Source organism: Sander lucioperca, chromosome 17 (assembly GCF_008315115.2).
Source record: "Sander lucioperca isolate FBNREF2018 chromosome 17, SLUC_FBN_1.2, whole genome shotgun sequence".
Classification (NCBI taxonomy): domain Eukaryota; kingdom Metazoa; phylum Chordata; class Actinopteri; order Perciformes; family Percidae; genus Sander; species Sander lucioperca.
The window spans coordinates 13,603,486-13,622,000 of record NC_050189.1 but is presented as its reverse complement, the minus strand read 5'-3'; the positions used below and the strand labels follow the sequence as shown (position 1 = coordinate 13,622,000).

General features: G+C 42.8%; 1 protein-coding gene across 1 annotated transcript in view; it reads right to left on the bottom strand.

Moving 5' to 3' along the window:
• Positions 1 to 4,512: 4,512 nt before the first annotated feature.
• The window catches only part of si:ch73-335l21.1 (insulin receptor substrate 1-B), a 47,630-nt gene continuing 33,627 nt past the window's right edge, over positions 4,513 to 18,515 (bottom strand). Inside the window, exon 4 of the mRNA XM_031298301.2 lies at positions 4,513 to 7,117. Within this exon, the coding sequence (XP_031154161.1) occupies positions 7,110 to 7,117 (8 nt within the window). The 3' untranslated portion in view covers positions 4,513 to 7,109. The remainder of the gene's footprint in view (positions 7,118 to 18,515) is intronic.

The following is an 18,515-nucleotide window of genomic DNA, read 5'->3' as shown; positions in this document are numbered from 1 at the left end:
CTCAAAGGGGCCCCAAAGAGAAGAGAGGGTGGGAGGGTTTGAGGGATCTGTCAGTCAAAGTTAAACACATTGTACATTGGATTAACGCCCCCCTCCTACCACCACCACCACCATACCAATACCCGTGGAAAGTGGGACCATCCACTTTCCCATAGAGGTGAGAGGTATTAATGTTTTGAGGTTTCCGCATGCTAGCATGTCAAGGCGTTGGCCTGCCGGCTTCTTCAAAGTTCCTCTCTTTCTGTGTTGCCTTTTGTGTATCTGAGTGTTTGTGCGTCTGGTTCACACACTCCCTTCCTTTCCAAGTGTGTGGGCTCGCCTATAATATTCCCTGTGTGTGCATGTGCGCGTGTACGTGTGTTTATCACAGACAGTTTATCACAGTGTGGTGTTCTCTTGCAAAGCCCCCCCCCCCCCCCCTCTCCTACTGTGAGGGGAATTCTGTACCATGTGTCTGCGGTTTTCAGGGAGCTTTCAAAGAAAAAAAAAAGCACAGAGGCCTCACAGTCCCCCCCCCACCCCACCCCACCACTACCTCCTCCTCCTCCTCCTCCTCCTCCGTCCTCCCTTTCTAGTTTTCCTCACTCACTCACTCACTCCATGTGGCACTTTTTTAGTTTAAACCTCCCTTTTTCTCAGACCAGCCAGCAGCTACAGAGTGACAGAGCTAATTTCGCATGCAGCCTGTAACAGAGACAGATTCATAATCAGGCAAACATTCTGTTATAAGGCAGAGAGAGAGAGTGAGCAGTTGGTGGTGGGGAGAAAGAAAGGGGAGGGAGGAAAAGACAGAGAAAGGCTTTTTGTTTGGCTAAATACACTATGTGAAAGAGGGGGCGGTGAGGAAACGAGAGCTGGAAATACATTAGAAAATGGTAGCATCGGCTGTGGTATTTGTGGTTTAGATTACCTCACATGCCATGCAGTGGATGGACCCAACCATCACTTGGTTTGACCATGACTGTGTGTGTGTGTAAACTAACTTTATTGAGTCAGTGATTAACGTTGCACTGAAACCTATATGTAAGGACTATGGAGGGGGGGAGTTGGGAGGATTAGCAGAGGCAGTTTGCAGTGTACTAACTATAATCCAGGGCTTTATTGGCTCAGTCAACATTCAGTAGGTATACCTAAGCTAAAACACCTGTACTACTATTACTTATGTTGTTTATTATGGCAACTTGAAGAGGAAAATTGTGTGTGTGTGTGTGTGTGTGTGTGTGTGTGTGGGGGGGGTCTTCAACATATCTCAATCACTGTAGATACACTTTCTGTATCCTAACTCACGCCCAACTGCTATATACTTGAAAAAGTGTGAATGATGTGAAGGAAGTAATTAAGGAGCATGGACTAGCGCCTAAATTAACATTCCCACATCTGCTATGGGAGCAAAAGCTATTTCCGTGTCCTATCCAGTGGGTTTCCTGTGGTCTGCGCCGTGGAGGAAGTCATAAAGACAGGAAGACTTCCTGTATTGTTGCCAATATGTAGCGGTGCAGACTGTACATGCTCCGTAAGGCCGGGGACCAATGATGTGAACACCATAAAAATAGCACTCTGTGCCCTATCAAAGAGGCCAAGACATCCATCTGACCGTAGATTTATATCACTCCTTTATACTAGTTCTTTTCACAGGCTCAAGACATGTTCACTGGGCTGAGCAGTCGTGTAAAAGATCCCCCTTTAAAAATACACCACGACAAACAAGTGTTCTCGATGTAGTCTATATAGTCTTAGTTTTTGCATGTTTTCACATCACTACATCTCATGCAATGCAGTGTATGCTCAATAACCTAGGTTCACTAAATAAATAACCCTGGGGAGGGCCTTGCTTTTTTACAAAGTAGTAAGGTTCAGCCTCCCCAATTATTTTCGTACAGTCCCTTACATCTTTAAAAATGAATACACTGAAATAAAACACTGTTTAGTAAAAAAGATCAAAAAACTATTTCACACAACAAATGCCATATATTAATGAGTGTGACTATTGCTAAAGTTATATTTACAAACTAATTTCTCATGATGCATCAGGATCTGGGTGGCCTACCACCTCGGCTAAACAACATCCTGGAAGAAATGTGTACGCCCTTACGTGTGGACATGAGTTCTGAGCAGGTCAACATGTGATTTTTACTTCTCAGATTGTTTAATTTGGATAACTTTTGAAGAGGTATGAGAGACAAGTATTCCTGTCTACCCTGCAGTGTGAGGTTACTGAGTCCATTGCTGCTGCTGTGCCTTTAGCTGTGCCTATAGGTGCATGTATGTGTGTTTACAAAGATACACACTCACAATGTGAAGATGATACACCCGCCCACTCAGACACAACAGGTCCACCTGTTGGCCTCCATCCAGCCCCCCTCTCTGCGACTGAACTCGGTGTCCTCTTGCCTTGGCACCCATCCAGTACCCCACCTCTTTCACTCTCTCGTCTTGACCGGAGATGTTGCCACCGCAGCCGAGGAGGCAGGCATTGTCGCTGCATGTCGCCACGACAACCAGATGGCAGCTGCGCCCATCCGCCCGCCTCTGTTCTTCCATTCTCTCCTTTTCCAGGAGTAGTGTTGATTGTCTGTTTTTCTATATATCACCGGGAAAGAGAATTGAGTTTATCTGACTTCTCCCGTCGACCAAAATTAAAGCTTGGACTGTAACTACTGGATTTAGAGCTTTCCATTGCCTAAGGGTGCATCACAAGGAAAATAGTTGACTTTTTCATGATCAGTTCATTCATTCATAAAACCTTGACTTTTTTTTGAGAATCATGCGCAACATTCTTGCTAATGGTAAAAGTCAGCCACTGAATCAGGAGCACTGCTGCTTGTGCAAGTACATTATGGGAAAAGGGAAATGCTAAGTAGGGCTCAAAATCCCTTTGGGGCTCACTTTGTTTAAGATGTGAGTATAAAGAGTGTAGGTTTCAGCAATCCTTTAGGTGTGGGCTTCTTGTTATCTCATACAGGTGCTACCAACCTTATTTGTACTCAATAAGGGAAGTGAGAGGATTGGCAGGTGCAGGCCTCATCTCTCTCTCTCTGCGTGTGTGGGTGTGTTCTCATTTCTATTAATTCCTACGGTGCCTCTGTCTGGGTTGAGTTACTTGGCCATCTGTGGACGAGGATGATACAATATCCCATACATGTTAACAACAAGAAGAGAAAGAAGCACAGATTCTGCATGCCTAAAAAGCTTATTTAATTAAACTGTGTGCTGAGTGAGAGGGCCTATTGAATAAGACAGAGAGGGAGCTTACCTGGCAAACACTACGTTGGTCAAATTACCAGTAAGACGACTGATTAACTCCAGTAGAAACCTGCCAACTTTGAGTGCAAATGATCTTATCAATGGGAGTGGTAAATGCGACTAAGAGGCTGTGCCGATAACAATCAGACCGTTTCCTTTTCCACGTTACAGTGTGACATCTGCTGTGGTCGCAAGCCTCTATGAGTGTCTGCGCGTGAGTCAAAGAGGCGAATGTGTGAGGGGCACGAGCCTGCCAGTGTCTGTGGCATTTCATGCAGATGTTCGCACTTGCCTCAGCCCGTAAATTGCAGCGTCTTCTGCTCTTCTTCTCCCCCTTAAATCAGTAGCCCTGTTGTCTTAAATCTGCCACTTCTTAACAATCATCCCCATTACATCACTCAAAGGGAAACTTAGCAGCCAGTCACAGAAACAAAAGAAACCACAAGTCCTTTTGTTGTTTGACTTTTTTTTCTTCTTTTTAGTCAGATTTTTTTTTTTTTTTTTCTAAAGCAACAGGAGTAAAACGGTCTATATCAATGGAAAATCTCACAATATTCCCATTCCGTACCATTCCTCGGGGGAACAGGAGGAAGAGATTTTTAGAATTTAGAACAGCAGCAGCACTTTTCTGCACATTGTATGAACATCTCGCTAACGCAATGAATGAAATCACTTTAAACTCTTTAACCCTGTTCGTCTGAGCTCTCCCAAAGGAACTTTAGTTATATGTGGCTGTGACCATCGAGCACTTTGCCACGGGCAGTCAAAGGAAAACAGTTCCTGACCGCAGGCAGTTTGACAAAGTAAAACATTCAAAATGTTCATTCAAAAGTTCATGAGATGCTCAGAGCTCAAAGGGGGCTCTAAATGGCAGGATAATAATGTCTGCTTTTCAGGATTGAAAGCCTGTTTGTGCACTCTCTTGCTAAACTACCGCTAAATACCGCCTGGATTACTGCAACAGCCTCTTTACTTGGCTGAACTAAAGATCTATTGATTGACTCCAGACGGTACAGAACTCTACTGCCAGGTTTTAAACCAGAACCAAAAGATGTGACCACTCCTGTTTCAGCCTCTTTACACCAGCTCCCAGAATGTTTTAGAATAGATTTTACCAATTACTTTAAAGGTACTATTTCTCTGACCTCTCAGTACTGTACGCGCCGGTACATACTTTGAGATCCTCAGGCAGAGGTCTGTTGTCTGTTCCAGAGGCTCCCTATTTTCTTTTCCTATTCTTAGCTTTTCCTACACTGTATTGGTTTTTACACACCACATTTTTTTCTTTTTTTTTTAATGTTTTCTTTGAAAACCTGGTGATTTTACGACTTTAATATTTATTTTTGCTGCTTTTGTGAAGCACTTTGTGGAATTTTAAAAGTGCTCTATAAATAAACATTATTATTATTATTACCTTCAAGCATTTGGCTGAAAACTGCTGAGTTCCAACACGATAACATCTCCAAAAGACATTAGAAACATTTCAACATCATGCGTTTGTCTGCAAGTCTGCATGAAAGTGCTGAATCTGGTTTAAAGTCCACTTGGTTTTATCCCACTTATGCATTAGTAACCGCTATTACAGACAATTCCAACCACAGATCCCAATCTGCTCATAATAAAGCTGCATTGTTATGCTCTCGGCCCTGAAAGTCATCTGACCAGAGTGAGCATGTTTATGAACCTCCGTAGACAGGCAGACAAACACAGGAGTACAACGTGGAGCTACATAGATGCACATGTATTTCGACTTTTTGTTTTTATCGTAGTGGCCTTTTCTTTCTCATCATGCATTTTCTTTTTAATCCTCTGGTCAAAGTTGTGGACAAATTCAAGGTCAAAGCGTACGCAAGTCCTCTCAATGACCTTTATCTCCAAGAGTCACATAAGCAGGCCAGATATGTCACAGTTCTCCCCCCCGCTGCAAAAGAAAACGGGGAACACAAAAGGTTACATTTTTAAAACAAAACAAAGCAATACGTCCAGACATGAGAGCTGAAGGTTGCTTCTTGAGGTGCTGTTGGAGCTTAGTCTTTTTTTTTTTTGTTGGTGTTGTGTTTTGGCACTGACGGCCCTGCGACAATTAAGTCCTCCATTACCGGCAAAGAGAAACAGTCCAAACTCCTCCGATTAGGGCCATGGCTGTCAGTCAAGTCATCTGGTAGATCATTGTCACACCGAACAAACATACACACAAGTTAATTCATGAGAACTGTACAGCTAAAAATAGACACAAAAATAGACTAATATATTCTGCGAGGACAACCCTATTAGTGCTAGCTGCTAAGACGGGGAAAAGAGACAGACAGATAAAAAGGACAGACAGGCACTTAAGTGCTGATGCATAGCGGAGATTAAAGTAAGAGCTAAGCAAAAGACAGAAAGGAGGGAGGGGGGAGGGGGAGTCTTAAAGAGGCATTCAGGGTCAAAGCACTTTCAATTCAACCAGTTTAAGAATTTTTAAAGTGTAAAATCTTAAAATGTTTGGTACCTTAATGTATAAAATAACTGAGAACAAATTAGCACTTTCATTTATTATTTCATACCGACAGAATTGAAATAAGAACTGACCCCCTTTTCCGGTGTTTAAAGCAGTGTGCTAACCACGACAAAGCTAGCATTAGCATAGCTATTGATAGGGTTTCTATCCTCAGCTGTACGTACCTAATGTTATTAAGCATCCTGAGACAAAGTGGATTTAATGAGACACTATTGTATGGAGCTAATAGCACTAATGGGATTGCCTGGCTCTGTATTAGGGCTCTCACCCTGAGCTGTGGTCAGCAGGACAGGTTGCTGAATTTACGTTCTGACACGATGCTAATATGTTAATCTGACCTAGCTGGCTTTAGCTAACTAGCAAGCTACTGCATCCCCTGCTACCTCGTGCCTTTTGTGTCAAGCCTGTGTCTTTAATACTTTAGGTGTATGGCTTTGTTAAAAAGTTAACAGAAAGAGAAAAAGACAGAAAAAGCAGCGCAGGTTATAATGAGCTGAACGTGTCGCTAACACAGGCTACGCTAATATTTCTCACAGTAGACGGGAAGGCCAGCAGATTGGCTAGTACCATTATCAATAGCGAAAATGCTGCATTCATGTCATTCATCGGATTTATTGTGATTTCCATTTTCCGACTTGTAAATATTGTTCATGTCAACATCAAATGTTAAACTCTCTATCCGATTTGGAGCTCAATGGCACAGGAGTACATTTCACAGGTGTTATATTGACCATGCACAGTATTTTTAACCCTCACACGACTCTCTAACACTGTAATCACATCCAACTGTTGCTCGCAAGGTTTTAAACAACGGTCTCATCCCATATGACATGAACACAGCAAAAGCTCACACCAGTGCTACCCCCCTTTTATCCATATCTATATCAAGCACACACAAACTGAACCCAAAGTTTCAGTAAGTCAGGCTAAGTTGAAGTTCTTTGTAAAATGGCTACAATCTGAAAATGAGGCACTTTTTGAGAAGATATATAATTCTATTAATTTTCTTTTTCATACATTAAATATGAAAATGTATACTCTTAATGATTAGAATTAGAATTAGAATTTTTGTCTTGGAAAAATGATCAAAAATCAAAACACTAAAACACCAGTCTCCATTTTTTGTACCCTTCTCTGATTGGCTTTCACTCACGGAATGAGAGCAGCAAATAGGTTTTCAAGAATGTCATTTGGCACGCATCCAAGTTGGTTTCCACAACCAACAAGATGAAAGCGAAGGAAAAAAAAATTAAAATTCCGATCCAGTTGCTCTGTCCGTTTGATTGGTTGTCACAAAAGGAACAGGCGAAGCTTTGAAGTTCTCTGAGTGGCACCAGATAGTTTCCCAAAGGATGACACACTGACATCAGCACTCTGGAAGAAAAGAAGAGACAAACACATAGAAAGAGGAAATTGTTTGGTTAGATGCAGAATAAACAATAACCCAGATATGAAGAAGAAACAAATATTATGACATGTACAGTATATACAGTGTCTCTTGCATATCAGGTTAATTATAATATTTAATTTAAGTCATCTGTGTCTGATTATCAGGCTGGGAACACAGTGACCGTAAAATGGACAACAGAAATAAACAATACAGCCAAATAAGCTAGTAAAATACTCTTAGATTCAGACGGGAAGAAAGCGATAATGGGAACAGCGGGGAAGGAGAAAGTGAGCACACCATTGCTGTAGGCTCAGAGTCAAGTGTGGCTGTGAGTGTGCCAGCGCAAAATCCAGAAATCATGTCAGGTTTTTCTGGCAATTTCAGCTCTTCACATAACATCAGACATTTGAGCACACAGGTGTGCATCGCCAGGAAAATGTCACTACTGTTATAATTCAAAAAGAGCGAGCCCAACCAACACATACGAGTCTTTCCTGGCCTTGTTTGCACAGTTGATAGGATTAGCAGGAATGCAGACTTAATGATAATTCTGCTCTAGAGTAGAGAGAGCAGACGAATCACATGGCATCAAAAAGGCATCTGCTCGTTTTACGGCCCTTGTCCACTGTGTGATTTTGGGGCTGTCCCAGGCGAAAGTCGACAATTGTGAGAGAAACCTAGTGAAATCTTTGGTGATCCATCTGGTTCTAATGGTGGCACTGTGAGACACGTCCACCAACAGCTGATTTAAGGGGTCAGCATGCTTTAAATGACGTCTGAAATGCCCCCCCGCCCATACCTTTCAAACGCTGGAATTTGGGAGGACTGCATCAATTTTACCTAGCCCTTAAAGCCTAGTCTGGCTATCACCAGACCAAGCTCAATCTTTTAAGATTGAACATTAGTCTGGGGAGTCTGCTCTGTATTTTCTACTGCACAAGAGGCGTGATCAACGGGCATAGTTCAAATGACTCTGTATGCAACTGAATAGTCCTTCAACCAATTAGACCAAAGATCCGGGTGACGTAGCAGTGACAGTGGCATCAACGGGTTGCTGCGCTTCGGTGGCCGTCATGTTGAATGTAAACAAAAAGCTGCTTGGCCGCTTCTCTATCGTCAACGCGTTAAACCCGCCAATAGCGCGCCAGGTGGATAAGCCAGTTTGTGATTGGTCCCCGCAAAATTGTAACGGAAGCAGGATAGATAAACGTACAGGTTTCCAACCTGAGCTGCAAGGCGAAATCAAATCGCCGGCAGATCGAGCTGGGTTTACCCAGTCTACTTAAAGCCCCCATCAACTGAGCTATTTTGGACAAAGAAAGTTCACAATCATGAGAGAAAGATTGTGAAATCTTAAGTCGTCAATTCAAAATAGTAGTCCTCATTTATGCCGGGATAAAACTACATAATATCTCTCCGATAATGGCCTGACATAACAGGCCTGGGGTGTTGGTAACCAACAATTGCTCGTTTTATGCCGTGTAGTGTTATCATAGTGGAGGACAACTGTCACAGCCTCAAGACGTCCTGACAAAAAGTTTTTTTTTTGTTAGCCTTCTCTCACCTAGTTTGACAAGTTTAACAACATTTACGGTATTGTTGACCCATAGGGCTTCTTTCATGCACGACTGTAAACATGCCAAGGCCTAAGATAGATGGTGTTGTTGGGGTTAGCACTTCAATCCCATTCGCCTATGCAAGACGACAAGCTATAATTGGACGGACATGCAAGCTGCCATGTCTCCAGGAAAGAAATTATACAAAATAAACTGGATGCCCCGACGCTGTAAAAAGTCTGACGTGCCTTAAAACTGATATCATCCAGTCTGTCACACATTTTATTAGACCCATGTTACAGTGTCACCTGAATTATAGGTTTAACCTGCAAGATAGCAGTTATCACCTGTTGTGTATGGCCATTAAAACCAATGATAATGTTCTGATAAGGGCATTGTTGAGTATGATTACTGCATACAGTAAAATTGCTTTGTCACACCTGTAAAGGTCTTGTATGTTACAATGTTTTAATGAAAGCACGAGTGAAAAATGCAAAAATAGTGGGTTCTAGAGTTGGCACCAAAAGCAGGATCCTGACTGTCTGTGAAGGTTCTCAGTCATCCAGGTCAAAATGATCCAGGGTAAGGGTTGAAAATCAAGGGCAACTGGACTTGGTTAAAAGGTGTTTCGCAGACGTTTCGTCTCCCATCCCAATAACTTCTTCAGTTCTGATCATGACTATGACTATAAAGTCCATTAGTTAGTCCATGCCCTTTAAACTGTGTTACCTTCTATCAGATGTGATGACTCACACCAAAGGCACTCAGGCTGCCGTCAACCAAAATAACAAATGCACAAAGCTGGTAAAGAGAACAGGCTGAGAGAGAGAGTTCCCTGCGTCTCTTTCCCTAAAATTTCCCAGCAGTGCTTGACTCTCTAATTGTACGAGGGTACTCTATATTTATGCCCCTCCCTCCCTCTCTCTCTCTCCAGTTAGTCCTCTTCCTGGTGCAGTGAGCTATATTTAGCCCCCCTCAGCACAGACGGTGCCCGCCAGCCGGCCAAGCCATGGCGGCCTAAAGCAGAGCGGAGCAGCTCCCTCATTCAGTCGGCCAGCTCGAAAACAGCAACACAAACAATCAAGCCAGCCAACCAGAGGGAACGGAGGAGACAGGCTGGACATGCACCGGTGCACTGCCATGGACACACACATGAAACCACACACACAAAGGGACACAGAGGAAGATACTATAATTATGCGGATGACATTCACTTAATGATGACCTTTCCCCAAAACACAGGCATGGCAAATTATACAGGGAAACAACTCTCCAATGCCTCATGCTAATGCCCATGAACCACCGCCGTATATGCAACTACACAGGAAATGTTTCCATTCTAATCAAATATTGCTTTCTTGTTTTCCCCGCTTCCATCAGTCTGACCCTCCCTTGGTGGTATCTTCATCGATCTCCTTCATTTCCTTGCATCGTTTCTCCATCTGTGGGCCAATCGATGTAATAATGACCGCGGTAAGGATCGTGTGAGTGTATGTGTGCTTCTCTTCCCCTTTCTCTGCCAGACTGTTTAAATCAAGAGGTTAGACAAGGCTATTTGCCTCTGCAGTCCGTGTCTAGCCAATAACTGTTCTCTAGCCGTCTGTGTGTGTGTGTGTGTGTGTGTGTGTGTGTGTGTGTGTGTGTGTGTGTGTGTGTGTGTGTGTGTAATTAGGAGAGTCTGGGTCTATGTGATGTCTCAATCGAGGGCAGCCTAAAATTGAAAAAGCCACTCGTAAATCAAGTGTGTCAGTCTGTCATTTTTATGCCACCCCGGCTCCCACAAGACACGAAGCTGGTCTACGCAACATGATGGGAGTCACTGAGTCCACTGGTCACTCAGTCAGTTTGAGTTCAATCATATTTTATTTTAAAGGAGAGACCTGTACTAGATTTATTAGACCCCCATCATATGGTTACAATAAATGAAAACAGAAGCTGCAGAAAGATAAAAAAAAAAAAACAGCAGTATACTCAACCAACCTGCATGAGTGGTGGTTCTACAGATTTCAAATGGGAAAAGATAAATGACTGGAAATCCCCATGGTGTTTATTGCTATATCTCATCTTATCACAAGCACTTCATGTGCCCCGAGGCAGAAAATGTGCTACTTCTTGGATGCATAAATCTGTGCATTGGCATTCAGGTAAAATCATGTGGTTTGAGGGATTTCTCTTCAGGGTTCCAACCTGCAGAGATGTCTTTGTGCAAGATAGCAAATTCCTTTCAGCTCCAATGGTGCAGCTCTGAAGCCAACCCTGACCTCTGACCTAAATGCTGAGGGAAGCAAGGAACTTTTTCCTGGAATTATATTATTAGGATGTAAAAATCCCACTCAAACTGCTTTTCCACAATGGCAGCAATTTTTGTTGCCAGCGACTTTAGCTCTTGCAATCTTCCAGTGCTGTTATTATACTTCCGTTAACTCATCCAGCGGGTAAGAGGTACAAGAGCAACATAAGCCGGGATTCAGCGTCAGGACAGCTGCAGCTACACTGAATGAACACTGGCAGACTGAAGCAGCAGGACAGCTCCTGTGTCACCTCATTTAATTTCTTCCAATGACGCCAGAAAGTCTGTCAGTTATGAAGATATAATGTTCGCTGTGTGACCACAGCGCATGTGTATGATTTCACAGTACTTCTTTGTAAGTCATGAATCTGGCACCTATGTATGTGGATGACGATTAAACTGATACTCCACCTCACATCTGTGAGTCTCAAACACTCGCCTCCTGTGTGCTTCAAAGGTGGTTGTAAAAAGTTTGAAAATGGCTTCTCCATGCAGGGCGGCGGCAGTAGTCCGTTTGTATTCAGAAGAGTTATGGGTTGCAATGACCTAGTTTCACCGTGAAAACAGAAGTATCAGAACATTCGTAGTAACTTATCCACACGTAACACTCATTATGTTCCAAATAGTCACATTTACACCAAGAAATGTTTTTTTATTTATTTAGCAAGAAATTGCTAAATACTTCCATTTCAATCCTCATGCAGCAGGACCCTGTAGAGGCCCACTTCATACCCTTCCATTGGTCAGACCAGCTCAAAACAAAGTCACTACTGTAACTGCATGCTGTGGGACATTTTGCACTTTTCAGAGAATCCACAGCCTCGTCCCCAAAAATGCAAGCTACAACCTCTTTAAAATCTACAGGGAATGAGTGTTTGATCCTCAGCTACAGCCTTTGGGTGGAGTGCGAGCTTTCATATTCACTCCATTTTGACTGTCAAGGACGCTGACTCAGGAAGAATACATTTAACCAGTTTGATGGAATTCCAATGATGCTATGACAGATCTGAAGACAGTTTTAGAACAAAATTAAATGTAGGAAAACATATCAACTAAGTTGGCCTTCCCACATTTGCATACATTTTCCTTGTTTGTTTTTGCGTTTCCTCCGTCTACACCAATGTTGATTCAACTGATTAATTAACTGGATTGGTTGATAAAAACGTTTTACATTTTCTCCATTAGCTGGCCCTAAACAGGCAGGTGTGTATTTTCAGGTAAAAGTCTTTGCGTTCGGGGCGACCTCTAGCTCACCCAGCAGAGCGTGCGCCCCATGTAAACTGAGTCCTTGGCAGCGGCCCTGGTTCGAATCCGACCCGTGGCCCTTTGCTGCATGTCGCCCCCCCTCTCTTCCTCTTTCCTGTCATAAAACATACTTGACAGCACCTGTTTTGTACAGTACTGTATTTGCATATTGTTACATAACGACCCATTATCCAGTTGTGTGAGTGTGTGATGTCCATACCACAAGGGGTGTATGGTTGCATGGAGAAAAAAAAAAACTCAGGTGGACTGAGGATACTTACACATGAGTGACAAGAACACACCAGAGATTAAGACAAGGTGTATGACAAGGGGCACAAGAGAGCGATGGAGAAAGTGCGCGAGTGAGAAAAGGCCAAAAGCAATTTTTACATGACATTAAAAGCTTTAACTCATTAAATGTTGCAATTTCTGTCTGTGCTATGTCAGATTTTCTTTTGACATGATTGTATAATGATTCAAGTGAAACATAGACAAGAGGCTGCAGGCTAGTTTCATTGTGCAGCGCCACAGTGGGGGAGACTGAGTGGGTGTGTTATGGCACACAGAGAAGCTGGAATGTGTGGGGACAGGAAGAGACAGAGAGAGACAGAGCAGCAGTGCTGAGTGGGGGAAAAAAAAAAAAAAGGGGGAGAGAGAGCACATTTGTGGGAGAACCGCATCCACTGCCCACGTGCAGCTTCACATCCATTTTTAGATCATCCTTGAACAGAATCTGAAGATCCAGTTTGCCTTTGTTATCCTGTTAGATAATACTTGACCGTCAACAGGTTTATAAATATTTTAAGAAATATAAATAGAAGCTGGGAGCGCTGCTGGAAAGTTAGCTGAACCCTACATTGGCCCATGTGTGTGTGTGTGTGTGTGTGTGTGTGTGTGTGTGTGTGTGTGTGTGTGTGTGTGTGTGTGTGTGTGTGTGTGGACCTGGAAGCTTTTGAAAATGGTCGCAATCGAGTAGTGGGTGGTGTCACTACCCGATGTGAGTCGAGTGCAGATGTGAGTTGCACATGCGTTACTTTGTGACAAGTAGCCAACAAGATGCTAACGGCGTTTTGAGCTTACGTTAGCAATCAAACAATCATAGATAGCTAAAATGTTTTTTGAAATGACTGCTGGCTACAAGTTAGCAATCAAACACAACAAAGGCGGTCACTTGAATGGCGTTTTGAGCTAACGTTAGCAATCAAACAATCATAAGCTATGTTTCCATCCACACGTTTTTATCCGAATTAAGTGATATCGAATGAAAAACGCCTTATGGAAACAGTAAAATTCGATTGAATTTCATGAATATCGACTCAAAGGAAATACGTTCAGTCTCATCGGATTTTATCTTGATCGATATACGGCTTATGCGATAAACGCTGATGGAAACGTTATTTGCCGAATAAATAATGAATTGCGATTAAGTTTTAGGTCATTTTATGGTTGCAACCCGCCACAAAACGAAGAAGTTTTAGTTCATTTCCGCCCAGTATTTCCACTCTGTTTGCACATATGGCGGGTGCCTTATGAAAAAAAAAGTGCCTTATGATGCAACGATCGTCTACCGCAGCCTGTAGTACGATTGATGGCCAGCCCTTTCTATTGACTAAATCCCTGTAGCCTTCAGCAGGGGGTCTAATCGGGACGTGAGTCCCGTCTATTGCGCCATACACCTGTGGCACAAGGTGCGCTCTGGAGTTACGCAGCGAGATATCATGCGCCTCATCCACTCCAGGTAGGTATATATACCTTCGCATCATCCTCATTCGTATGGCATTGCACATGGCGTAAACACACCGGTGCACGGTGGTTTTGCTGACTCCAAATATTTCGCCTACCCCTCTGTACTCTGCGCATGTAGCCAGTTTGTAGAGCGCAATGGCGATACGCTTCTCGGTTGGAACCGGAGGGCGATAGCTTGCGACATCTGGGAAAAGGACGGGCCAAAAAAATTACACAACAGGTCAAATGTTGTCTTGGTCATCCGAAAATGCTTCAACCAAAGGGTTTCCGTGAAGTGTCTCTGAACCACGATCCTCCAGAACTGTTCGGAGCGCTGTCGTTCCCACACCACAAGCCGTCTCCGTTGTCGTCGGGCATTTACGTGCATCTGCATCATCATAGCAATGTGTTGATAGCGTCGTTGTTGTCTTATTATAGCTTGATATGTCGCTATCAGCTGACACATAAGCACTATTACAACTTGTGCAATATTGATCATTTGTTGGTAGATGGCGCAATCCATTTTGTCTAGCAAAACTTTGTTCGCAAATGTTTGCTTGAATGTTGTGCGATTCAGTGCGAAAATGAATGGAAACACCTTAAGATGTCTAAAATCAATTCGATATACCAATTTGATCGCAAAACAGCATGTGACGTCATTACGCACAGGTTTTTATTCGCTTTAAAGCCGTTGGATGGAACCACACTTTCACCGACTTTATTCGCATGAGTTTTTTTACCGAACTTTAGATAATTCGATTGACAATTGGATGGAAACTTAGCTACTGATACCTAAAACGTTTTTGAAATGATTTCCATCTTCTGTTATTGTATGTAAAGAGAAAAGTTTATTATTTTATGGATTTCACAAATTTCAGTATGACACGTTATGCCGTAAACAGTTTAAATCTGAGCATGCGCAACTCACATCTGCACTCGACTCACATCGGGTAGTGACAGGTGGTTTACAGAGTGAAATAGAGTTAGCAAAATTCAACCCTCCAGGCATGTATGACAGTCAATTGTCAGAAAACAAATTGCTGAATACTTTTGTTTTATATAATAAACTAAATATATCTGGGTTTTGAACTGTTGGCTGGACAAAACAAGAGACTATTGATGATGACAGCTTAAGCTCTGGAAAATTGTGACTTGAGACTTCACGATCAATTAATACAAAATCTTCAAATGAATTGATCATGAAAATAATCCTTAGCCACAGCCCTACTTTTCACTTCCTTGTATGTCCGTACAGTGACAATTTACACCAAAATAGAAACTGTGTCAACTACATTCAGGTTTATAGAAACAACAAACATTTGCTGAGTTAGTGGCCTGGTGGTGCATCTCAGCCTTCTGCCAAACTAGCTCAGATTAGAGGGCAACTGGTTTTAAAGGGCCAAGAAAAACATTAAATGTCAAACATAAAACATTACATTTTTGCAAACAAATTAAAAAATAAGTTTGGTAGGCAAATGACTCCACTGTAGGTCCAAAAGTCAAATATGCACCCCAAGGGTGAAAAAGATATATTTTCTACTTTAAAACACATTGGATTTGTATAAAAGCTGAACCATGTTTGAGAAAAATCATTTCGTGGTTGTAAATATATCGTTTAAAACGTGGGAGTCCTTGCATAACAGAAACTGTCTACTGTACTAAAATCTGACATGGGACGTCCTGTCCCTGGACAGGACACACAGAGCTAAAGCCAACGGGACTAGAGGGTTTTGGGGAATGTTATTCTCTCTCTCTCTCTCTCACACATTTCCATTGTTTGCTGACTCAGACCACCGATTTCTCTCAGTCTCTGTGTGCCGTGTCGCTCCACCAGTTCTGCCCACACACACACACACACACACACACACACACACACACACACTCTTGACTGAAGTGATATATAGAGTGACAGCATAAGCAGGTGGGGACGCCACTCTGGTTCTGAGTAAGGCTTTTTCCAGAATGTCCGATCACTCTGGCTCTTTGACGTGGACAGACAAACGAAATGAAACACAAGAAGCAGTTGCACCATCTTTAAGAAAGGCAGCTGAGCAACTGAGCTGCTGTTGAGACATTTGTTTCTCGTCTTGCTTCACCCAACACTGTGTCAGATCAACATAATTCAAATAATAGTCGGATAATTGCTTCGTTCCTTTAACAGGAATCTTGTCAGACTTTTTGAAAGTTGAAACTTGTAAAAAAGGAAGGTAAAACTTTCAGTTCAAGCTAGACAAAACGGCGAAATATTCATCGGCAGGGATCACTCTGATTGGCTGTTCGGCTTGCACGAGAAGAAAATGGAAGAAAGCAAGCAAGCAAAGAAACGACTAAAGTCTAAAGGCTCTTCTCATTTTTCATCTTCATCTCATCTGATCGATCCATTACACATTGAGCTGTCAAAACTAGCCAAAAATGACGTTTCAATATTCCTTCTAAAGAAGTTACATAGGTTTGAACTATTTGACTATATCTATTTTTGCACATTATGTCTATAAGAGGGCAAATGTACAACAAGATACATAACTACTTCTATATGTATATTTATTTCAACATAAACCTGTATTTTAAAGGTTCTACATACAGAAGCACATTGCTATCGACAGATGTGTGATAATTTTGTTTGGCATGAAAGTACGGTGGGTGGAATTAGCAAGCTAGCTAACTAGCCATCCATCAGCAGCGGGCTGCTCGGTCCCTCAGCTTCACCACTGTAGGGAGAGTTCTTTGCTGAGAGAAGGGATGACATCCCGGGAGATGGACAAGCCGGCTAGCCATCTCCCGCGTCCGAGTGAGGCAGACTGTCTCTGGAGTGTTTTTGCAGAGTCAGAAGGTACAGAGAACAATTGACAAACCTTTGGATCATTAAAGTGCAGAGGGGGTGGGGGGCTGACAATGTGGAATCTGGTTTGCATTTGGAAATTCTGTCCCGTGTTTAGAAACTGATGCCAATCTGTGTTTCACAGCTCTGTGTGTGTGCACATGCCAGCTTCTGCTCCAGTCTGATGATGAATTGTGTAATTATTAATAGAGCCAACCCTGTCCTATCATACTGCAACAGCGCGCGCGCATACACATACACACACAAGCTGCCCCATTCGTATTAAGTTACATGTTGCTTTATTAGGGGCAGTGCAGATCTGTGTGTGCAGGAGTGTGATTGTGTGCCAACACTGTAATTGACTGTGCAGGCATTGCACATATGAGTGTAGGTGTGGAAGAGTGTCTATATGTGTGGTACACAAGCCGATGTGTGGTTGACTCTGGTTAGACAGCCAGACTTCGCTAACATGCACCGCAAATATTTATCTTTGAACCATCTGGAGGCTCCGCTAGCGATGCTTCTCGCCTTCTCCTCGTCTCCACAGGAGGAAAAAACATTTATTAAAAGAGTCCTCTCCTTCTACTCTTCTAGCCTCCTCACCTCGCCTCACCTATCCCTTCACTGTCCTCGACATTTAATACATTTAGTTCAAAGTTTGCGTGTTTTTACGTGTTAATACAGGACCAGTGACACCAGTGACTCCTTTTCTGTTTTGTTTTTTTACTTTACTCCTGCATACTGGAGTCAAAAGAAACTGAGGGTAAAAGGTGTCATCACACCTGCATGATTTGCAAAATGTTCAGCTGTGATGTAAAGTACTGGTGATTTTTAGTAAAAAAAAAAATTAAAACTGCACTGTATGTGTGGTTTGTTTTCTGACAATGTCGGAAATAAATAAAGATGGCTTGAAACACGAAAATAAGGTCAGAAAAAAGAACAGGCAACTTAAACAGAGACGAGGATGCAAGTATCAGATGGCACAATTACAGGACTCGCTGGTTGTGTGCGTAATGTATGAGTCAATGCACCGCAAGCCGTTGGAAGTTGGAAGTGTGTGTGTGTGTGTGTGTGTGTGTGTGTGGTGGAGAGCTGGGCAGTGAGGCGACAGTGGTAGCTGGCTTAGGTCATGGCTGCACATTACTAAAGCTTATGACTGGACAAGAAATACACACGCATCATGCAAGAGCCATGAAGTACAGCAACGTGGTATTTCTCACTGTAACCACACTCGTTCTCCATCACACGTGTATCAAGTAAAATCCCTGTGGCCATGAAGTCCCCATGTCATGTAAATGAGCAGCATGATGACGCACGGCCGTTCACTCGCTCTGTGTGTGTCTGTGTTGTTTTGTACGGGAGGTGATGATTCATATTCAGGTTCTGCTGGACTCCAAAAAGCCCTCAGCTCCACCATCATGAGGGGAAGAACACGCCATCACCACCTCGTTTGGACGCGGCAAAGCGTACAACATGTGCTAATGACGACCTATCGTTCATACCTACAAACACACACAACCTGTCGCGTACAAGTGGAAACACGTGCAAACAAAAACTCATTTCACGTTTCTTTCAGTTCTTCTGGATGACAACTGGTCATGTACAGTAAACACATACTGTGCAAGCACAGATATTGTGTGTGTGCCACCACTACACCCCACCTGACTCATCTGACATCTCATCTCATGCTATTTCTACTTGTTTGTTCTTGACCACGTGTGACTAATAAGTAGACAGGAGAGCTGTGC